This window comes from Rana temporaria, chromosome 11 (assembly GCF_905171775.1).
Source record: "Rana temporaria chromosome 11, aRanTem1.1, whole genome shotgun sequence".
In the NCBI taxonomy this organism is placed as follows: Eukaryota; Metazoa; Chordata; class Amphibia; order Anura; family Ranidae; genus Rana; species Rana temporaria.
The window spans coordinates 56878781-56894345 of NC_053499.1; the positions used below are offsets into that span (position 1 = coordinate 56878781).

The following is a 15565-nucleotide window of genomic DNA, read 5'->3' on the forward strand; positions in this document are numbered from 1 at the left end:
TCCTTCTATCTTAAATAATTCACAGGCTCTCAGATTTTTCTTTGAGAGCACATGCCACCTAGGTCCTGCATCCGAAATGGAGACAGGGACATAGGTGGAGCGGACCTGCAGGTCAATTACATGATCCAGCTAGGATACCTTCATCACACACTAGGTAGTGTAGGTGGTGAAACAAAGTCAGACTCTGACATTTAGCAGAAAGACCTTGCAGGCAAGGGTCCCACCCTAAAGTAGGCCTGAGTTCTTTAATATCCTCTCTGGTGTGCCGTCCTGGAAGGCGTAGGAGAAAACCTACGTTAGATCTACCGGTAACGGTATTTCTACGAGCCTTCCAGGACGGCAGGCCTACTACCCACCCTATGTAAAGAAAGGTAAGCTATATGCTAAATGGTAAGTACCGATGGGGTGCCCCTTGTGAACCAGTTCAAGATTACTTTATTAAATACTGAGGAGCAAGGGGGTGGGTGGGAACTTATAACAAACTTGTCAATTGATTGTGTTTCCTGTGGGAGGAGCCCTCGTCTCTCTGGTGTGCCGTCCTGGAAGGCTCGTAGAAATACCGTTACCGGTAGATCTAACGTAGGTTTTTTGTTGTATGATCACATAGAAAAGGGATGTCTTAGGGTCATACAGGCACCTTTCCTCAGCCATTAGGTGACATATTTAATATAACAAAAGAGATGCATGCCACTTGTTAGGACTGTTCTGCTCCCGGTTCTATTCTGTGTGTCCGAGAGGGGGCATGGCTGGAGTGGAGCTGGCTGAGGCCAAATTCATCTACATACTAATGCACTGGGTTGGTGAGTGGCACCCTTTCTTTGATGATGCAGTTTCAGGTCTATCTGCTACAAGCACGCCAGTTTTTATTTGAGTGTGATAGAAATTTGTGCAGGTTCTGCACCGAATTAACCAAGAGATTGTGACAGTCATCTGTATAGAAACTGCTGAAGGTCCCCACCATATCCCTCAGATAGGTCAGAACACTCTCTGCTTGTGACGTGATTATACTGCATGAGCAATGCCTTCACATTATGTCATGGGAGTAGGGGTTGTGTATATATATATATATATATATATATATATATATATATATATATATATATATATATATATATATATATATATATATATATATATATATATAATATGTATGTATGTATGGGGGTTCTTTGTAATTTAATAGCAAAAAAAATTAGATTTTTTTACATGTAGGAGAGAAATGTCAGAAACCTTCGATATCACTCAATTCTGCAAGTGATTATAATTTATTATCGCTGTTTTCTAGCTGCTCTAAAATCACTTTTGACATAAAGGGACACTTTTGGTTGCTATGGACAATCTACAGTTTGCAGGAGAAAGAACAGTTTTTATTTTATAAAAGTACATGCAGAACACTGGGAAGACCACTAGGGACAAAGGGGGTGTGTATTTTTTACATACATTTACTGTATGTAATGTGTTTTACTTTTTTGAATTTGGCGCCATTCTCCACCCCCGTGCGTCGTAACGTCGCAGGGAATGGAGATCGGCGGCACACAGGCACTGTGTGAATCGAGCGAGGATGCCGCTCGCTCACACAGCGGGGATGCATCGCAGGATCCAGAGACAAGGCAAGTAACTTGTGCCTGTGGATGCTGCGAGGCGACCCCGAGTCTGGCTCAGGGATACCGCTTTTGGTATTGAAATCTTACCCCGAGCCAGACTCTGGAATACCGCCAAGGGGGGTTAATAGAAGTAATTGTTTAAATGGTTTGCTACAGCCAGGTCTCAAGTGCTCTGTCCAGTTTTCATTTTAGTGATCCCATTTGATTTTTTTTTTATTTTTTATCTTGTATCATTGATTTACCTAAAGGTTTTGTCTTTTTTTTTTTTCTCTTCAAGTGTTTTTTCAGTCAGTTCATTAAAAATGAAGCCAGCAGCTACAAATACTGTAGCTGCTGACGTTTAAAAAATAATACCCTTTCATCAAGAGATCCAGTGCTGTCCTCACCTGTGCTGGTTTATTACTGGTCTTTGGGGTCCCTGGCGTCACCATGTTTAGTGTGGGAAGCCGACTATGACTCACTGCAGCTTCACCGTCGGCCTCCCACTTTACATGCACAAGCTGCACTGTGCTTAGTAAATGGTCCCACAGCCTTCTGGGAAGAACGGGATCTGACGGACCTAGTGGAAGTGGGAGCAGGTACTTGTCAAAACATGGTACCTGCTCCCCCCTCCCCCAAAAAAGAAAAACTATCCAAAAGTGGTAGAGGAGGTGGAAAAGTGGAATTTTCTCTTTTGGGCGAAGTTCCGCTTTAATAGATTTAGCCATTCTCACTGATAATGTGTTTGTAGCCGACAGAGAAGTGTATACAAATGGACAAAAAGCCACTTTGTTTGCTTGAATTCTCTATGCTACCTCTTTAGTGAGTCATATTTTGTTTTCTTCCATTCACTAGTTTGCCTGGCATCTAGTTGCCTCCAGGATGGTAGACTTAATTTCAATAACTGACATCTGTGATTTTACTCCAACTTTTTAATTGTTTTTTTTTTTTTTTTAGCAATTCAGCAAAAGTTGTTTTTAAAATCCAAAACGTTAGTTTTTGAATGATGTTTCAGTTCTTGATTTAATATCAATCCTAACACATTTTTGATCACTAGAACCCATTTTTTTCCCACTTCAACATCAATCCGTTTCTCAGTACTGGGTCTAAAACATGAACTCTTCAGATTCAGGAATTACTAACGGTTTCAAAGATACCCTATTTGGTACCTCCACTACATCCTGATCGTCATTGTATTTTGAGAATTCCAGTTAATATCAGGCATGTTGAAGTCGCCAATAATTAAAACCTCTCCTTTCATTGCCATTTCAGATATCTCATCAATTAACACCTGCACCTAAACGCAGACATTCCACCAACCCCCCCCTTCTTTGTCTTCCCCCAACTTGTCCTACTTAACACACCCACATAAACGCAGTCTGGTTTCATATACTGATCGTCCTTAAAGTATTTGTAAATGCTAAAATATCCATTTGCTCTTTGATCTGTTTAAGAGGTCATATACGTCGGCAGAATGGCACGGCTGGGCAGATGGACGTACAGGCACGTCCTGTACATCTACCCAGCCGTGGGTCGCAGGCACGTGCCCCGGTCCGAAGCACCGGGACCCGATCGCCGCTGGGGTCCCGTGAACGGTCCCCGGAACTGAAGAACGGGGAGAGCCGCGTGTAAACACGGCTTCCCCGTGCTTCACTGTGGCGGCTGCATCGATCGTGTCATCCCCTTTATAGGGAGACCCAATCGATGACGTCACTCCTACAGCCACACCCCCCTGCAGTTGTAAACACACAATAGGTGAAACATAACCCCTTTAGCACCCCCTGTGGTTAACTCCCAAACTGCAACTGTCATTTCCACAAAAAACAATGCATTTTAAATGCATTTTTTGCTGTGAAAATGACAATGGTCCCAAAAATGTGTAAAAATTGTCCGAAGTGTCTGCCATAATGTCGCAGTCACGAAAAAAAATCGCTGATCCCTGCCATTGGTAGTAAAAAAAAAATGCAATAAAACTATGCCCTATTTTGTAAACGCTATAAATTTTGCGCAAACCAATAAACGCTTATTGCGATTTTTTACCAAAAATATGTAGAAGAATACGTCCGGCCTAAACTGAATCGGCCTAAACTGAGGAAAGAATTTTTTTATATATATATATATATATATATATATATATATATATATATATATATATATATATATATATATATATAATATTTATATATATTTTTGGGGGATATTTATTATAGCAAAAAGTAAAAAATATTGATTTTTTTTCAAAATTGTCGCTCTATTTTTGTTTATAGTGCAAAAAATAAAAACCGCAGAGGTGATCAAATACCACCAAAAGAAAGCTCTATTTGTGGGGGAAAAAAGGACGCTAATTTTTGTTTGGGAGCCACGTCGCACGACCGCGCAATTGTCGGTTAAAGCGACGCAGTGCCGAATCGCAAAAAGGGGCCTGGTCCTTTACCTGCATTTTGGTCCGGGGCTTAAGTGGTTAATTGGAAGCATTTTGTTATCTGTTAGTGCAAAAACGTGTTTTATCTTGTCAGAAATTCAAATCTGTTCTGTGAGTTCTGCACACTCCCTGGGTTATCTTAAGGAGCCTTTGTAGTTTTTATCTTGGACTACGGAATAACTCTCCTTTTTTATACTGTAAAAATATGAGAGTAGGAGTGGTTGAGTTGCTTAGCAAAAGACATTAGGCAGGGCTGACACTATTCAGTCCACAAAAATGCCTTGTCAGCAAAAAAAAAAAACAGGGCTTTTTTTTAATAGGGTGGAGAGGGTATAGAATACACATCAGGTTTTTTTTTTATTGCTGTCTGTGTCCTTGTTTGGAAGAGTTACCATATTTGTCAAGGTGACTTATCACCAAAAGTGAAAAATGCACAAAGATGAGTGGTCACCAGAACAGCAATAGAGGGGAAATCCTTCAATAGGGACAGGGATTTTCCTTGTTTTGGGAGGAAATATTTTCACTTACTGTTGTGGTTATGGGACCGAAAGAGAAGGTAAATCTCCCCCAATGGGGCACAGATGGCAAAACTGACAGGGGTTAAGACCATCCTTGCTTGTTTCCAAAATGGAAAAACAAAAGTTTGCCCAGTACTTCTACTTAAAATTTTTAGTGCAATTTTGACAGATAAACCAGTATTTTTCTGTACTTGCAGGGTATTTTATTTTTTCTCATTGAGATACTATACACCAACATTCATTGCACGCACTGAGACATAGTTTATCCTACCTAACGCTTAAGTCGCGTCCTTAATGGGGGTAACTCTGATATTCCCATCTTCATTGGTATGTGTTGTTTAGCCTTGCTACTTACTATATCCTTATTATATGACTTCCGTGCTACACCTGTAAACCTGCTGTGCTAACTTCACTGTAATCCTTGCCTAGCATGTTCAAGACAGCATTTTATATATTATACACCTCTGGTATAGGTATTTATAAAATACTGCTGGACAAATGTACTTATTGTAAAAGAAAAATTTGACAATTGTTTGAGGATTTAAAAGCACAGTTCTCAATGAGTCCACAGGAAATGTACAACTCCGTAATCTAGCAACTGATCAGTTTTTAGTCTAGATTAAATGGCATCCTTTGATTTTCTTATTTGTTATATATGTAATGTAGATACATTCACTTTACCAATAGGTCCGACCCTTAAATCAGGAGGGATCTCTCTGTGTTTTTGGAACAGAGAAAGTCCGCTTGGTGTATCTGCGTAATAAATTAGCAGGTTAGTATGGATATTTTCCTTTTTCTGTATTTGCTTTTTATTTTCTTAAAACATAAAATGTGGTGTTATCTTTAAGAACAAAATTGTGGCATATCACAGAACATGTTTAGAGAATGAACAAAGCCACACACTATTTAAGTTGGCATCATTGATCACATGAAAGGGGCCTTGCTGCTTATTGTATTTTTTATTAGGATACGTACCAATGCCCAAGGTAAGTTTGTTGGCACACTATTATTACAACCATTATGTACTACTTCTGGAAATGTAAAATTGTAATGTTCTACCTGTTTCCCACAGATCACGATGAGTTTGAAGTGCCTCAGACATCAGATAACAGTCGGCGACAGCTGCTTAAGACTAAAAGCAAGAGGCATTTCTCTTTCAGGACTACAGAGGAGGAGCGGCAGCAGCAGAGAAGGTTGTGTTATACAAAAACATACTTGGGGAGGGGGACGACGACACCCTAAAAATGCTTTACATCGAAGATGGTGCTGCTATAAGACCAAAGACAATACAAAACTGATTATAGCACACACATGCAAAAATAATTATCCTGCCAGGCTAGTTAAAAACACCTGAACATATTCAAAAATACGGGGGTTTGGTCACACTATATGGTAATATAGTGCTAAGCCCACTTACTGTGACAAGATACCCCGAATTAGTGGGTCCTAACCTAGTAATAGAATGAAAGAACCTGTGTCTCAATCATGGGAGATGGACTCCTCTATATGGAAGAACTGAAGGGATTCTTCCTATGCACTGGTGGCCACTGATAAGCGGTAATGAGGAGGGGGAGGAATGCTCCAGCCCGAAAAAAAATACAGGGGTATTTTTGAATATGTTCAGGTGTTTTTAACTAGCCTTGCAGGATAAATGTCATTTTTGCATGTGTGCACTATAATCTGTTTTGCATAGCTGTGTTATAACTTGTACTGTTGAATAATGGTGGTTCCTTACCACAGGAGACTATGCAAATCCAGAGGTGTACATAGAAACTTCAGAGTCCCAGTGGAAGAAACCATGGAGGGCCTGCCTGAGCCAGCCAGGGTCCTTCCCCCTGAGCCCAGTTGCAGGGTCCTTCCCCCTGAGCCAGCCAGGGTCCTTCCCCCTGAGCCCAGTTGCAGGGTCCTTCCCCCTGAGCCCAGTTGCAGGGTCCTTCCCCCTGAGCCCAGTTGCAGGGTCCTTCCCCCTGAGCCCAGTTGCAGGGTCCTTCCCCCTGAGCCCAGTTGCAGGGTCCTTCCCCCTGAGCCCAGTTGCAGGGTCCTTCCCCCTGAGCCCAGTTGCAGGGTCCTTCCCCCTGAGCCCAGTTGCAGGGTCCTTCCCCCTGAGCCCAGTTGCAGGGTCCTTCCCCCTGAGCCCAGTTGCAGGGTCCTTCCCCCTGAGCCCAGTTGCAGGGTCCTTCCCCCTGAGCCCAGTTGCAGGGTCCTTCCCCCTGAGCCCAGTTGCAGGGTCCTTCCTCCTGAGCCCAGTTGCAGGGTCCTTCCCCCTGAGCCCAGTTGCAGGGTCCTTCCTCCTGAGCCCAGTTGCAGGGTCCTTCCTCCTGAGCCCAGTTGCAGGGTCCTTCCCCCTGAGCCCAGTTGCAGGTGGAACCTTTGTGACCCTGGAAGTTCCGTCACTGGTGTCAAGGTGTGTCTAAACAGTACTCTGATTTTTCACCTTTGAGACAAAGAAAGGAGATTAAGGACACAGCCCTCAATCTCCATCTCTGCACAGATTGAATGGACAGAAATATCTCTGTCCATAGCTTCCTTTTGATTCACAAACAAGCACAGTAAACAGTTTACTATGCCTCAGTTATGAATGGAAAGCGTCAGTGAATAGTACCAATGCCCTAGGATGAAATGGGGAAAGCAAACTATAAGCCGATTTTTAAACTTCAGATTCAAAGTAAAACTCCAGCTAAACCTTTTTTTCTTTGGATAGAGTGATGAAATGAAAAATGTCCAAAGACTGAAATGTAATCGCAGAAATTCAGAGATATTAAAAAACAATGAAAATATTTGATTGGTTACCAAGGATTCTTTGGCCTGTGAAGGCTTACTGACTCTACTTGGTTGTGGTCAAGGGGCGTTCGGGGCTGCTGAAAAGCTAACTGCCATATACTGGCCCTTAAAACAGACCTTTCAACTGCTGAAGAATAAGCAGTTAAAGTGTAACTAAAGCTTTATTTGTTTTTGTTTGTGGTACTCTTTGCTTTTAATTGCTGTGTGTACCTGTTGGTGAAAAGGGGGAAGGGATGTCAATAAAAGGAAAGTAAGGTTCTAGATTTTATTCTGAAGAAGAAAGTGTGTTTTGATAAGGTCCCTCAAAAGGGTACAATATCAGTTTCTGCTCTAATGACAAAGGATGTGCAGAAAAAAAACTTCAATGGGTGGCACAGGAACCAAAAAAACCTTGCCTAACCCTTTCCTAATTTATACAAAACCTGAAACAGATTTTGGCTTCCTATTTTAGTTTCTTTACTGGGCCTACCCTCTTCTGGCTGCCATCTTGTTCCCTACACATGCTGAAATAAACAGTGAGATGGTGTTTACATATTCTAGACAGGCAGTTACCTTTTCACACAACAGTCATTCATTTTTTTTCAACAGAAATCCTTGACTTGTTTAGCATAGAGCTTTGGCCAATCTGACATCACCAATCTCCTATCATGAAATCAAGCTAGTAAACAATTGTGGTTTTGCAGACCTATTTGTGCATGTGTAGCAGTAGTTTTGTAAAAAGGTTATCTTTAGAAAGGTTTATTTTGGAATAGTGGTGCTGAAGATGTTTTTCTACAAAATGTTGCTGCTTTGATAAATCTATAATTGCAAATATGTTTTTCTTGTCATGCAGGGTTATGATGAAAGATCCTGAAATTAGATCAAAGCTAATCTCCAATCCTAAGAACTTTAGTCATTTGGTACATGTTGGTCCTGGAGATGGGAAGCATCAGTTAAAAGACTTGCCAATAGTAAGTACTCATTTGAGCTGACAGTGGGCTAGAACCTTGTTTTATCTAGCAGAATGTGGGAGGGATTGATTTTTTCCTGGTGGTCTTCCACAACGGTAAAAAAAAAAAAATGAACCCCTTACAGTAGCGATTATTTGCTCTTTTTGGACTTCTTTTTGTTTTTTTAACCCCATTATGTTACTAAACCTCTCAGGCCTGGGTTCACACCTCTGTTTTTTTGGTGCTTTTTGCAGAAACACACTACAGTTCATTTACATGTTTTCCTATGGGACACGTTCACATCCATGATTTTTTTTTCAGCTGCTGCGTATTTGAAAAGGGCAAGGACTTTAACGCAAAACGGTGCTATTTTTTTTTTTTTGGTTCAATATACTTCAATGGAGAAGCTGCAGAAAAGCATGTAATGTGTTTTTGCGGCAATTTGTGTTTTGTAATCTGCCCAACAACAAATTCTCCCCCCAAAAAATTAAAAAATGCAATTTTTTTTTTTTAAGGCTATTATCCGATTAATCTAAACAATAATCGGCCAACTAATCGATAGTTGCAGCCCTAGATTTATTTCCTAGGCTGGGGGAGCCTGAACCATCTGTTGGGGGTCATGGAGCGCTTTTAGTACGTTCTTCCTGTGAGGAGGCCCATCTGAAGGTGGACCTTGCTTCCCTGTCTTGGACCCTCCCATTTCCCGGCGGACTCTGCGTTAAGCCTGGCATTGGTGCAGCTTTGGTGTACAACTCACTGGGTGTGCTGGGCTGCTACACCAAGGACTGAGTAAGGAACAGGTGTTCCCCAGTCTTACAGGGAACTGCAGGACCACGTGGTCCAGGGTCTTTGGTCCTGTGTGGTGCATCTTTAGATACGACTCTTGTCTTCCTACCTCCTCATCTTGTTGGTACTTCGCTCGGGTATTTGGCTTAGTGTTGGTATGCGGAACAGGAAGTCTGAGCAGGCCCTGGCAGACTTTCCTTCCATGGTACCACCTTGGTTGAGATTATCAAATTCTTTTGTGTGGTAGAGTACCTTTTGTGCTTTAACAAGAAAAGGGAAGGAGTTGCATCGCTGGTGCCTTATCCTCTGCACGCATACGGCTTCTTTGTCCCCCGATTTCATAGGTCAAGAGCTTTAAACCTTTCAGCCTCCCCCAGAGTGCTCCAAACGCGCTTGGCCATATAAGCTAAGCCTGCAGACACTCCCCACTTGGTATGTATGCTGCCCACACAAGACTAGGGTGAGGGCATTGCCCACATTGGTTTGTGGTCTCTGAACCTCCCTACCTTTGGACAGTGAGCCCACATTCTAATCCTGTTGTATTATGAGCTAGATAACTTTTATATATTCACCAGACAAGTTTATTTCTTCCTGTCTTCACTCAGGCTTTTTATGGGATACTGCAGCATCTGCTTCTTCAAAGAAAAGACAGACCCAGTTCCAGGAACCGGAGAGATTTCAGGAGTTTTCAACCATCTTGTTGGTCTCCGAAAGAAAGTGGAATTTGTGTCATCCTGGACCTTGAGGCCTGAATTATTTTGGAAGAGGCAGAACTTCACGATGGATCCTTCAGTTTGGTGGTGGCCTCCCTTACTCAGGGGATTTTTTAGCCTCTGTAGATATTGAGGTTGCTTACCTGTACGTTCTCCTCTGTGCCAGATGTGCCTTACGATTTGTGGTCAGGGATGCGCATTACCAGTTTGTGCACCCATTTCTAGTCTGACCATTTCTTCTACGAGTATTTACCATGGTGTTGGCTCCGGGCCTGACATTGCTGACACAAGGGGGGGATTGCCAGATCTGGTTATCTGGAATCTCACTCTGGGCTGATGGATTATGTTCGATAATGATGCACACCCTGCAGAAGTTGGATGGGTCCTGTGCCGCAAGCAGTCCGCTGTTGCACAATCAAGAGGCTGGAGTATTTGGGTCTGATTGACTTGGTGCAGGCCAAAGTGTTCCTTCCACTGGGTTTACCTGTGATCCTGCAGGCGGGTTCGGGATCTCAGGGTATCCATTCTCGAGGTGGTTCTGCAGAGGGAAATTCTTTCCAAGTGGGAGGCGTCTATGTTCTTGCAAAATCGGATTTGGCTGGTCCAGGGGACCAGCGCTCTTTGTGGATGCCCAGGCAGGTTTTGAGAGGACAAGGCTACATGGGGGGAGCTTATGTTGACCATTAGGGTGGCATTAGGAGTGCGGCATTGGGGCTTAAATCTCCTGGTGGCCAGGGTTTCACGCATCGGTTCTCTCCGCTGTGTACATTCCAGGCATGTACAACTGGCAGGTGGATTACCTGAGTTGCCAGGCGTTGGATTGGGCAGAGTAATCTTCACACCTGGAAGTGTTTAGACAGCTCTGTCTACAGTGGGGCACGCTGGCCATGGATCTGCTGATGTCCTGTTTCAAAAGGAAAGTGCCATAGTTTGTGGTGAGAGCGAGGGATCATCTGGTGGATGTGATGGACACTCTGGTGACACTGTGGAGCCATCATCTCTGGTCCTTCTGGTGGCCTTGATTTGCTTTGTTGACCCTGGTATGCTGAAGTGTGGTGGCTGGTACTGGACAACCCCTGGCAGTTGCTTCTAAGGAAAGATCTTTTGTCTTAAAGGCTGATGTTCCACCCTGCTTTACAATTGCCGGCTTGGTTTTTTGAAAGCTAGGTTCTAGGAGATCGTGTTGACAGGGTCAGTCATTACTGCCATACTTAAGGACTGGCTTTGGGCTTACCTTGAGCCTTTTCAGTGGCTTGGCTCTTGACCTTCTTCAACGCAGCAATTGAGCACAAGATTGCTTTTAGTACTATTAAGGGTCAGGTGTCTGCCCGTGTTGGCTTGTTTCAAAACGCCTTGGCTTATTTATGATTTTCTCTGAGGGATTCGTCATGTGGCAACCCTTGGTGTGTTCTCAGTTGCCATCATAGGATCAGAACTTTGTTCCTTTTGGTCCTTCATGACCTTTTGAGAATATTAGGGCGATGCCCTTGCTCACGCTTTTGCATAAGGTTGCCTTTTTATTTTTATTTTTTTATTTTATTTGCACACCATGCATCCGGTCTGGGAGCTGGTGACCCTGTCCTGTACACGGGGATATGGTGGTTGTAAATTTCAGGTCCTTGGTTCCCTCCTGAGGTTCGTATCAATTTCTCTTCTAAATGTGAACATTTTGTCCTACTTTCACTGTGTCCACATCCTTTGCACCCTGACGAGGTTGTGCTGGGGACCTGGGTTGTGGTAAAGGCGGTTTGTGTCTAACTTTGCACTATGGCTGCCTGCAGAGGCCTGGCAGCCTCCTCTGTCTGTCTTTTCTGAATGGATCCAGCAGACAGTGGTTCAGCCTTGCTATTAAGGGTTGGGCCCCTACTTTTGTAGTTGTGGTACACTTGTCAGAACACCCACTGCTTCTGCTACTTATATTTTCGAGGCTGCTACCTACCTGGATGTCTTTTCATACCTTTTACCAAAGTTTTTCGAATTTGATGGGGTTTTTTTTTTTGGTTGCGAGGCTGTTTTTGTGATTATTTTTATTTTTTTATTTTTTTGCTGGCTCCTATTTTGTTTTCCATCCCTTTATTGAGGTATTGCTATGGTTTGTCCCTATGGTCAAGAATGAAGAGAAGGTGTGTCCATGAATGAACTTGAGAGAAAACTGAATTCTTTTTTTTTTTTTTTTTTGGTTGCTCTCCTTTCTCCGAGTTCATTGACTGACACAGCACCCATCCCTCTTTTGGTCTTTCTCTTTTCCCCTTGTACTGCTCTGTCAAACTGGCTTGCCTATAGCAGACAGGGGCTTTATACCAGCTGGGACTGCCCATTGATGATGTGTTTTTTTTTGCCTAGTGTCCCACTCCTGTAAGTGGCACTATAAACCCCCTGGTCAAGAATGAAGAGAAGCTGTGCCTATCAATTAACTCAGAGAAAAGGGATTTTACGGCGAGTAACAAAAATAAAAATTCATTTTGCAACCACAGAGGTTGGCTATATAAAAAAATAAAAAAAAACGAAGACTATACATCTATTTAAAAAAAAAAAATATAGATAAAATGCATTCCTAGTCTGAAGCCGCACTGGTCACATGACTGAGTCACAGTGCCAACTTCAGTGTAGAGGAGGGACAGCAGACAATGGATGCCCCATAGTAAGGCTACTGGTAATGTCATCACCCAGGCTCTGCAGCCATTGCCTCTTTTCTAAACTGAATCCAGTGCTGGCACCCGGTCATGTGACCGGACTGGAGTGGCTTCAAAATAAGTGTTTATAGACATCTTTTCTTTTACGGGGTAGATACAGTAATTTTAGAATAGGGTTTGGAGAAGATTTAGAATAGGGTTTGGAGAAGATTTAAGTATAGACCGGCCACACATTATACAAATATCTTGTACAACTTTCCTTTTAGGTTTTACCTAATTTTATATAGTTTTGGTAAATCTAGACACTTTCCATTTGTATGCAATCAGGCAGGCTATTGCACTACATAGTTGAAGGTAAATCCTAAAGAAAATTGTATAATGTATGCCCAGCCTTAGTTGGCTTGACTGGAATTCCACTTTAATGGATGGCTTTAGGCTAGATGACTCATTGAAAACAATGTACTATTTGTTTAGCTGAAAATGTATCTTAAGTGTTAAAGCCCCACTCCAGACCAGACCTTTTTTTTTTTTTTTTTTTTTATGGCAGGGAAGAGGTACAATCTCTGGTAGATTTTATTTTCTCTATCCCCATGGAGGACCTTTATTTTCCTGTCTGTTCCTGGATTGGAAAACTGGAGAGGAAGGGCTATTTTCCACACCACAAATGTACAGGAAATCTCTGTCGGGGTCACTGACAGTAAATAAAAGATGATCGTTTTAGATAGTGAGGGAGAGTTAAATTCTTCAACGATACAGGCCAGCCCCATACAGTGGGGTCTGGGTACAGTCTCCAAGCCATAATACTAAGGGGTAGTGTTTTAATAACTGCTACATAGCCTTGAGCAAAAATAAGTCAGATCCTGATAGAAGAAAAAAAGTTATGGTTTAGGTGGTAAAACTTCTCCAAAGGAGTAAAGGTCATTGCCTAAGAACACCAACAAAAAATGGTGTGGGTGGCATAAGAGTATGTATTAGGGGAGGCCCTAGCAAATGTTTGTAAGGGTAGCCATTCTGATCTTTGTTTTTTGCAAACTGTCACTCAGACCACATAAGAGCTACTGCCTGACTGATAATGAGTTTGCATAAGAACTGGAAATTATGTATTCTCGTACACACAAATTTTGCAAAATGCTGAAAGATTACTTGGCATGTACAGTGGTGAAAATGATTTGATTCCTTGTAGATTTTGTAAGTTTGCCCACTTACAAAAAACATTATTGGTCTATAATTGTCATCATAGGTGCATTTGAAATTATAGACAGATTAACCAGTAATGCAGAAAAAACACATGATACAAATGTTATAAATTGAGTTGCAGTTCAGTGAGTAATAAGTATTTGATCCCCTACCAATCAACAATAATTCAGGCTCCCACCGACTGGCTACAGCATGTGGTACAAAGATTTATTCTGTCAATTTAAGAAGGTGCTCCTAACAACAACTTGTGTGTATAAAGGGCACCAGTCCACAATCTTTCTTGTATGCAAACCTCACCATTGTGGGCAAGACAAGAGCTGTCAAAGGACATCAGGGACAAGAGTGTAGACCTGCACAAGGCTGGAATGGGCTAAAAGACAATCTGCAAAAAGCTTGGTGAAAAATAGACAACTGTTGGAGTGATTATTCACAAATTGTTAAAAATACAAAATAACCATCAATCGCCCTCCGGTCTGGAGCTCCATGCAAGATTTTGCCTCATGGGGCAAGAATGATCATAAGAAAAGTGAGGGATCAGCCCAGAACTACATGGGAGGAGCTTGCGAATGATCTCAAGGCAGATGGGACCAGTGTCACTAAACAAACCATTGGTATCACAATACGCTTCTATGGATTGAAATCCTGCACTGACCGCAAGGTCTCCCCCTCAAGAAGACTCATGTACAGGCCCATCTGAAGTTTGCCGGTAAACCTTTAAATGATTCAGAGAAGGGTTGGGAGAAAGTGCTGTGGTCAGATGAGACCAAAATTGAGATCTTTGGCATTACCTTGACGTGTTTGGAGGAAGAAAGATACTGACTGTGACCCCAAGAACACCATCCCTACAGTCAAGCATGGAGGTGGAAACATTATGCTTTGGGGCTGTTTTCTCTGCTAAAAGTACAGGCCGAATTTGCCACAAGGAGGGGGTCATGTATTGTAAAACCTTGAATGAGAACCTTTTTTTTTTTTCCCCTCAGCCAGAACACTGAAGATTGGTCTTCCAGCATAATGACCCACAACATACCTCCAAGGCAACAAAGGAGTGGCTCAAGAAGAAGCATATAAAGGTCATGGCGTGGCCTAGCCAGTCTCCAGACCCTAATCCTATAAATTTATGGAGGGACCTGAAACTGAGTTGCCAAGCGACAGCCAAGAAACCCCCTAGGATTTAGAGAAGATCTGTAAAGGAGAGTTGACCAAAATGCCTCTTGAGATGTTTGCAAACCTGGTGACCAACTATAAAACCTCTTACCTCTGTGCTTTCCAACAAGGGTTTCTCCACCAAGTACTAAGTCATGCTTTGCAGTTCAGTGAGCAAAATAAGTATTTGTTCCCCAAGCAATTTATTTATAGCATTTGTATCATGTGTTTTTTCCTGGATTTTTGGTTGATATTCTGGGTCTATCATATAAAATACACCTCTGATAAAAATGATGGACCCTTCATTTATTTGTAAGTGGGCAAACTTACAAAATCGGCAGGGGATCAAATAATTTTGCCACTGTTGTACATCTCTTAAAATTTTAAATGCCATAAAGTCCTAAAAGTGTGGCATTCCATACAAGGATTAGATTTAGTAGCAAACTGTACATGTACTAGCAGCTATATATATATATATATATATATATATATATATATATATATATATATATATACACACACACACACACACACACACACACACACACACACACACACACACACACACACACACTCCTTTCCTGCCTGCTTTTTTATTGATAATGATCTTAAAATAATTTGTGTTCGTATTGGTGGAATGTAATTTTAAATATTAAAGTTGGCTGCAGGCAACTTTTTAGTATTTAAAATATTAAAAAATGTCAGTTTTGTATACCACGCTAATTGATTGCAACATGCTTTCAGATCTTTACATAAATGGCAATGCACTAGGTGATTAGTAGATGCATTTCTTTTTCTATATGTTTGAAAACTGCTGCTCTTATAAGTGGCCTGCGTAACTTTGAATTGTTGTGAATACC

At 42.0% G+C, this 15565-nt stretch overlaps 1 protein-coding gene across 4 annotated transcripts in view; it reads left to right on the forward strand.

The window, feature by feature from the left end:
- Window positions 1-15565, forward strand: part of CDC42BPG (CDC42 binding protein kinase gamma) — a 197444-nt gene that overhangs the window by 173023 nt on the left and 8856 nt on the right. For 2 of the 4 annotated variants that reach the window (XM_040328581.1, XM_040328582.1), the window contains exons 32-35: window positions 5211-5295; window positions 5596-5716; window positions 8137-8254; window positions 12076-12168. In XM_040328581.1, the coding sequence (XP_040184515.1) occupies window positions 5211-5295; window positions 5596-5716; window positions 8137-8254; window positions 12076-12168 (417 nt within the window). The remainder of the gene's footprint in view (window positions 1-5210; window positions 5296-5595; window positions 5717-8136; window positions 8255-12075; window positions 12169-15565) is intronic. The other 2 variants (XM_040328583.1, XM_040328584.1) reach the window with 1 other exon arrangement.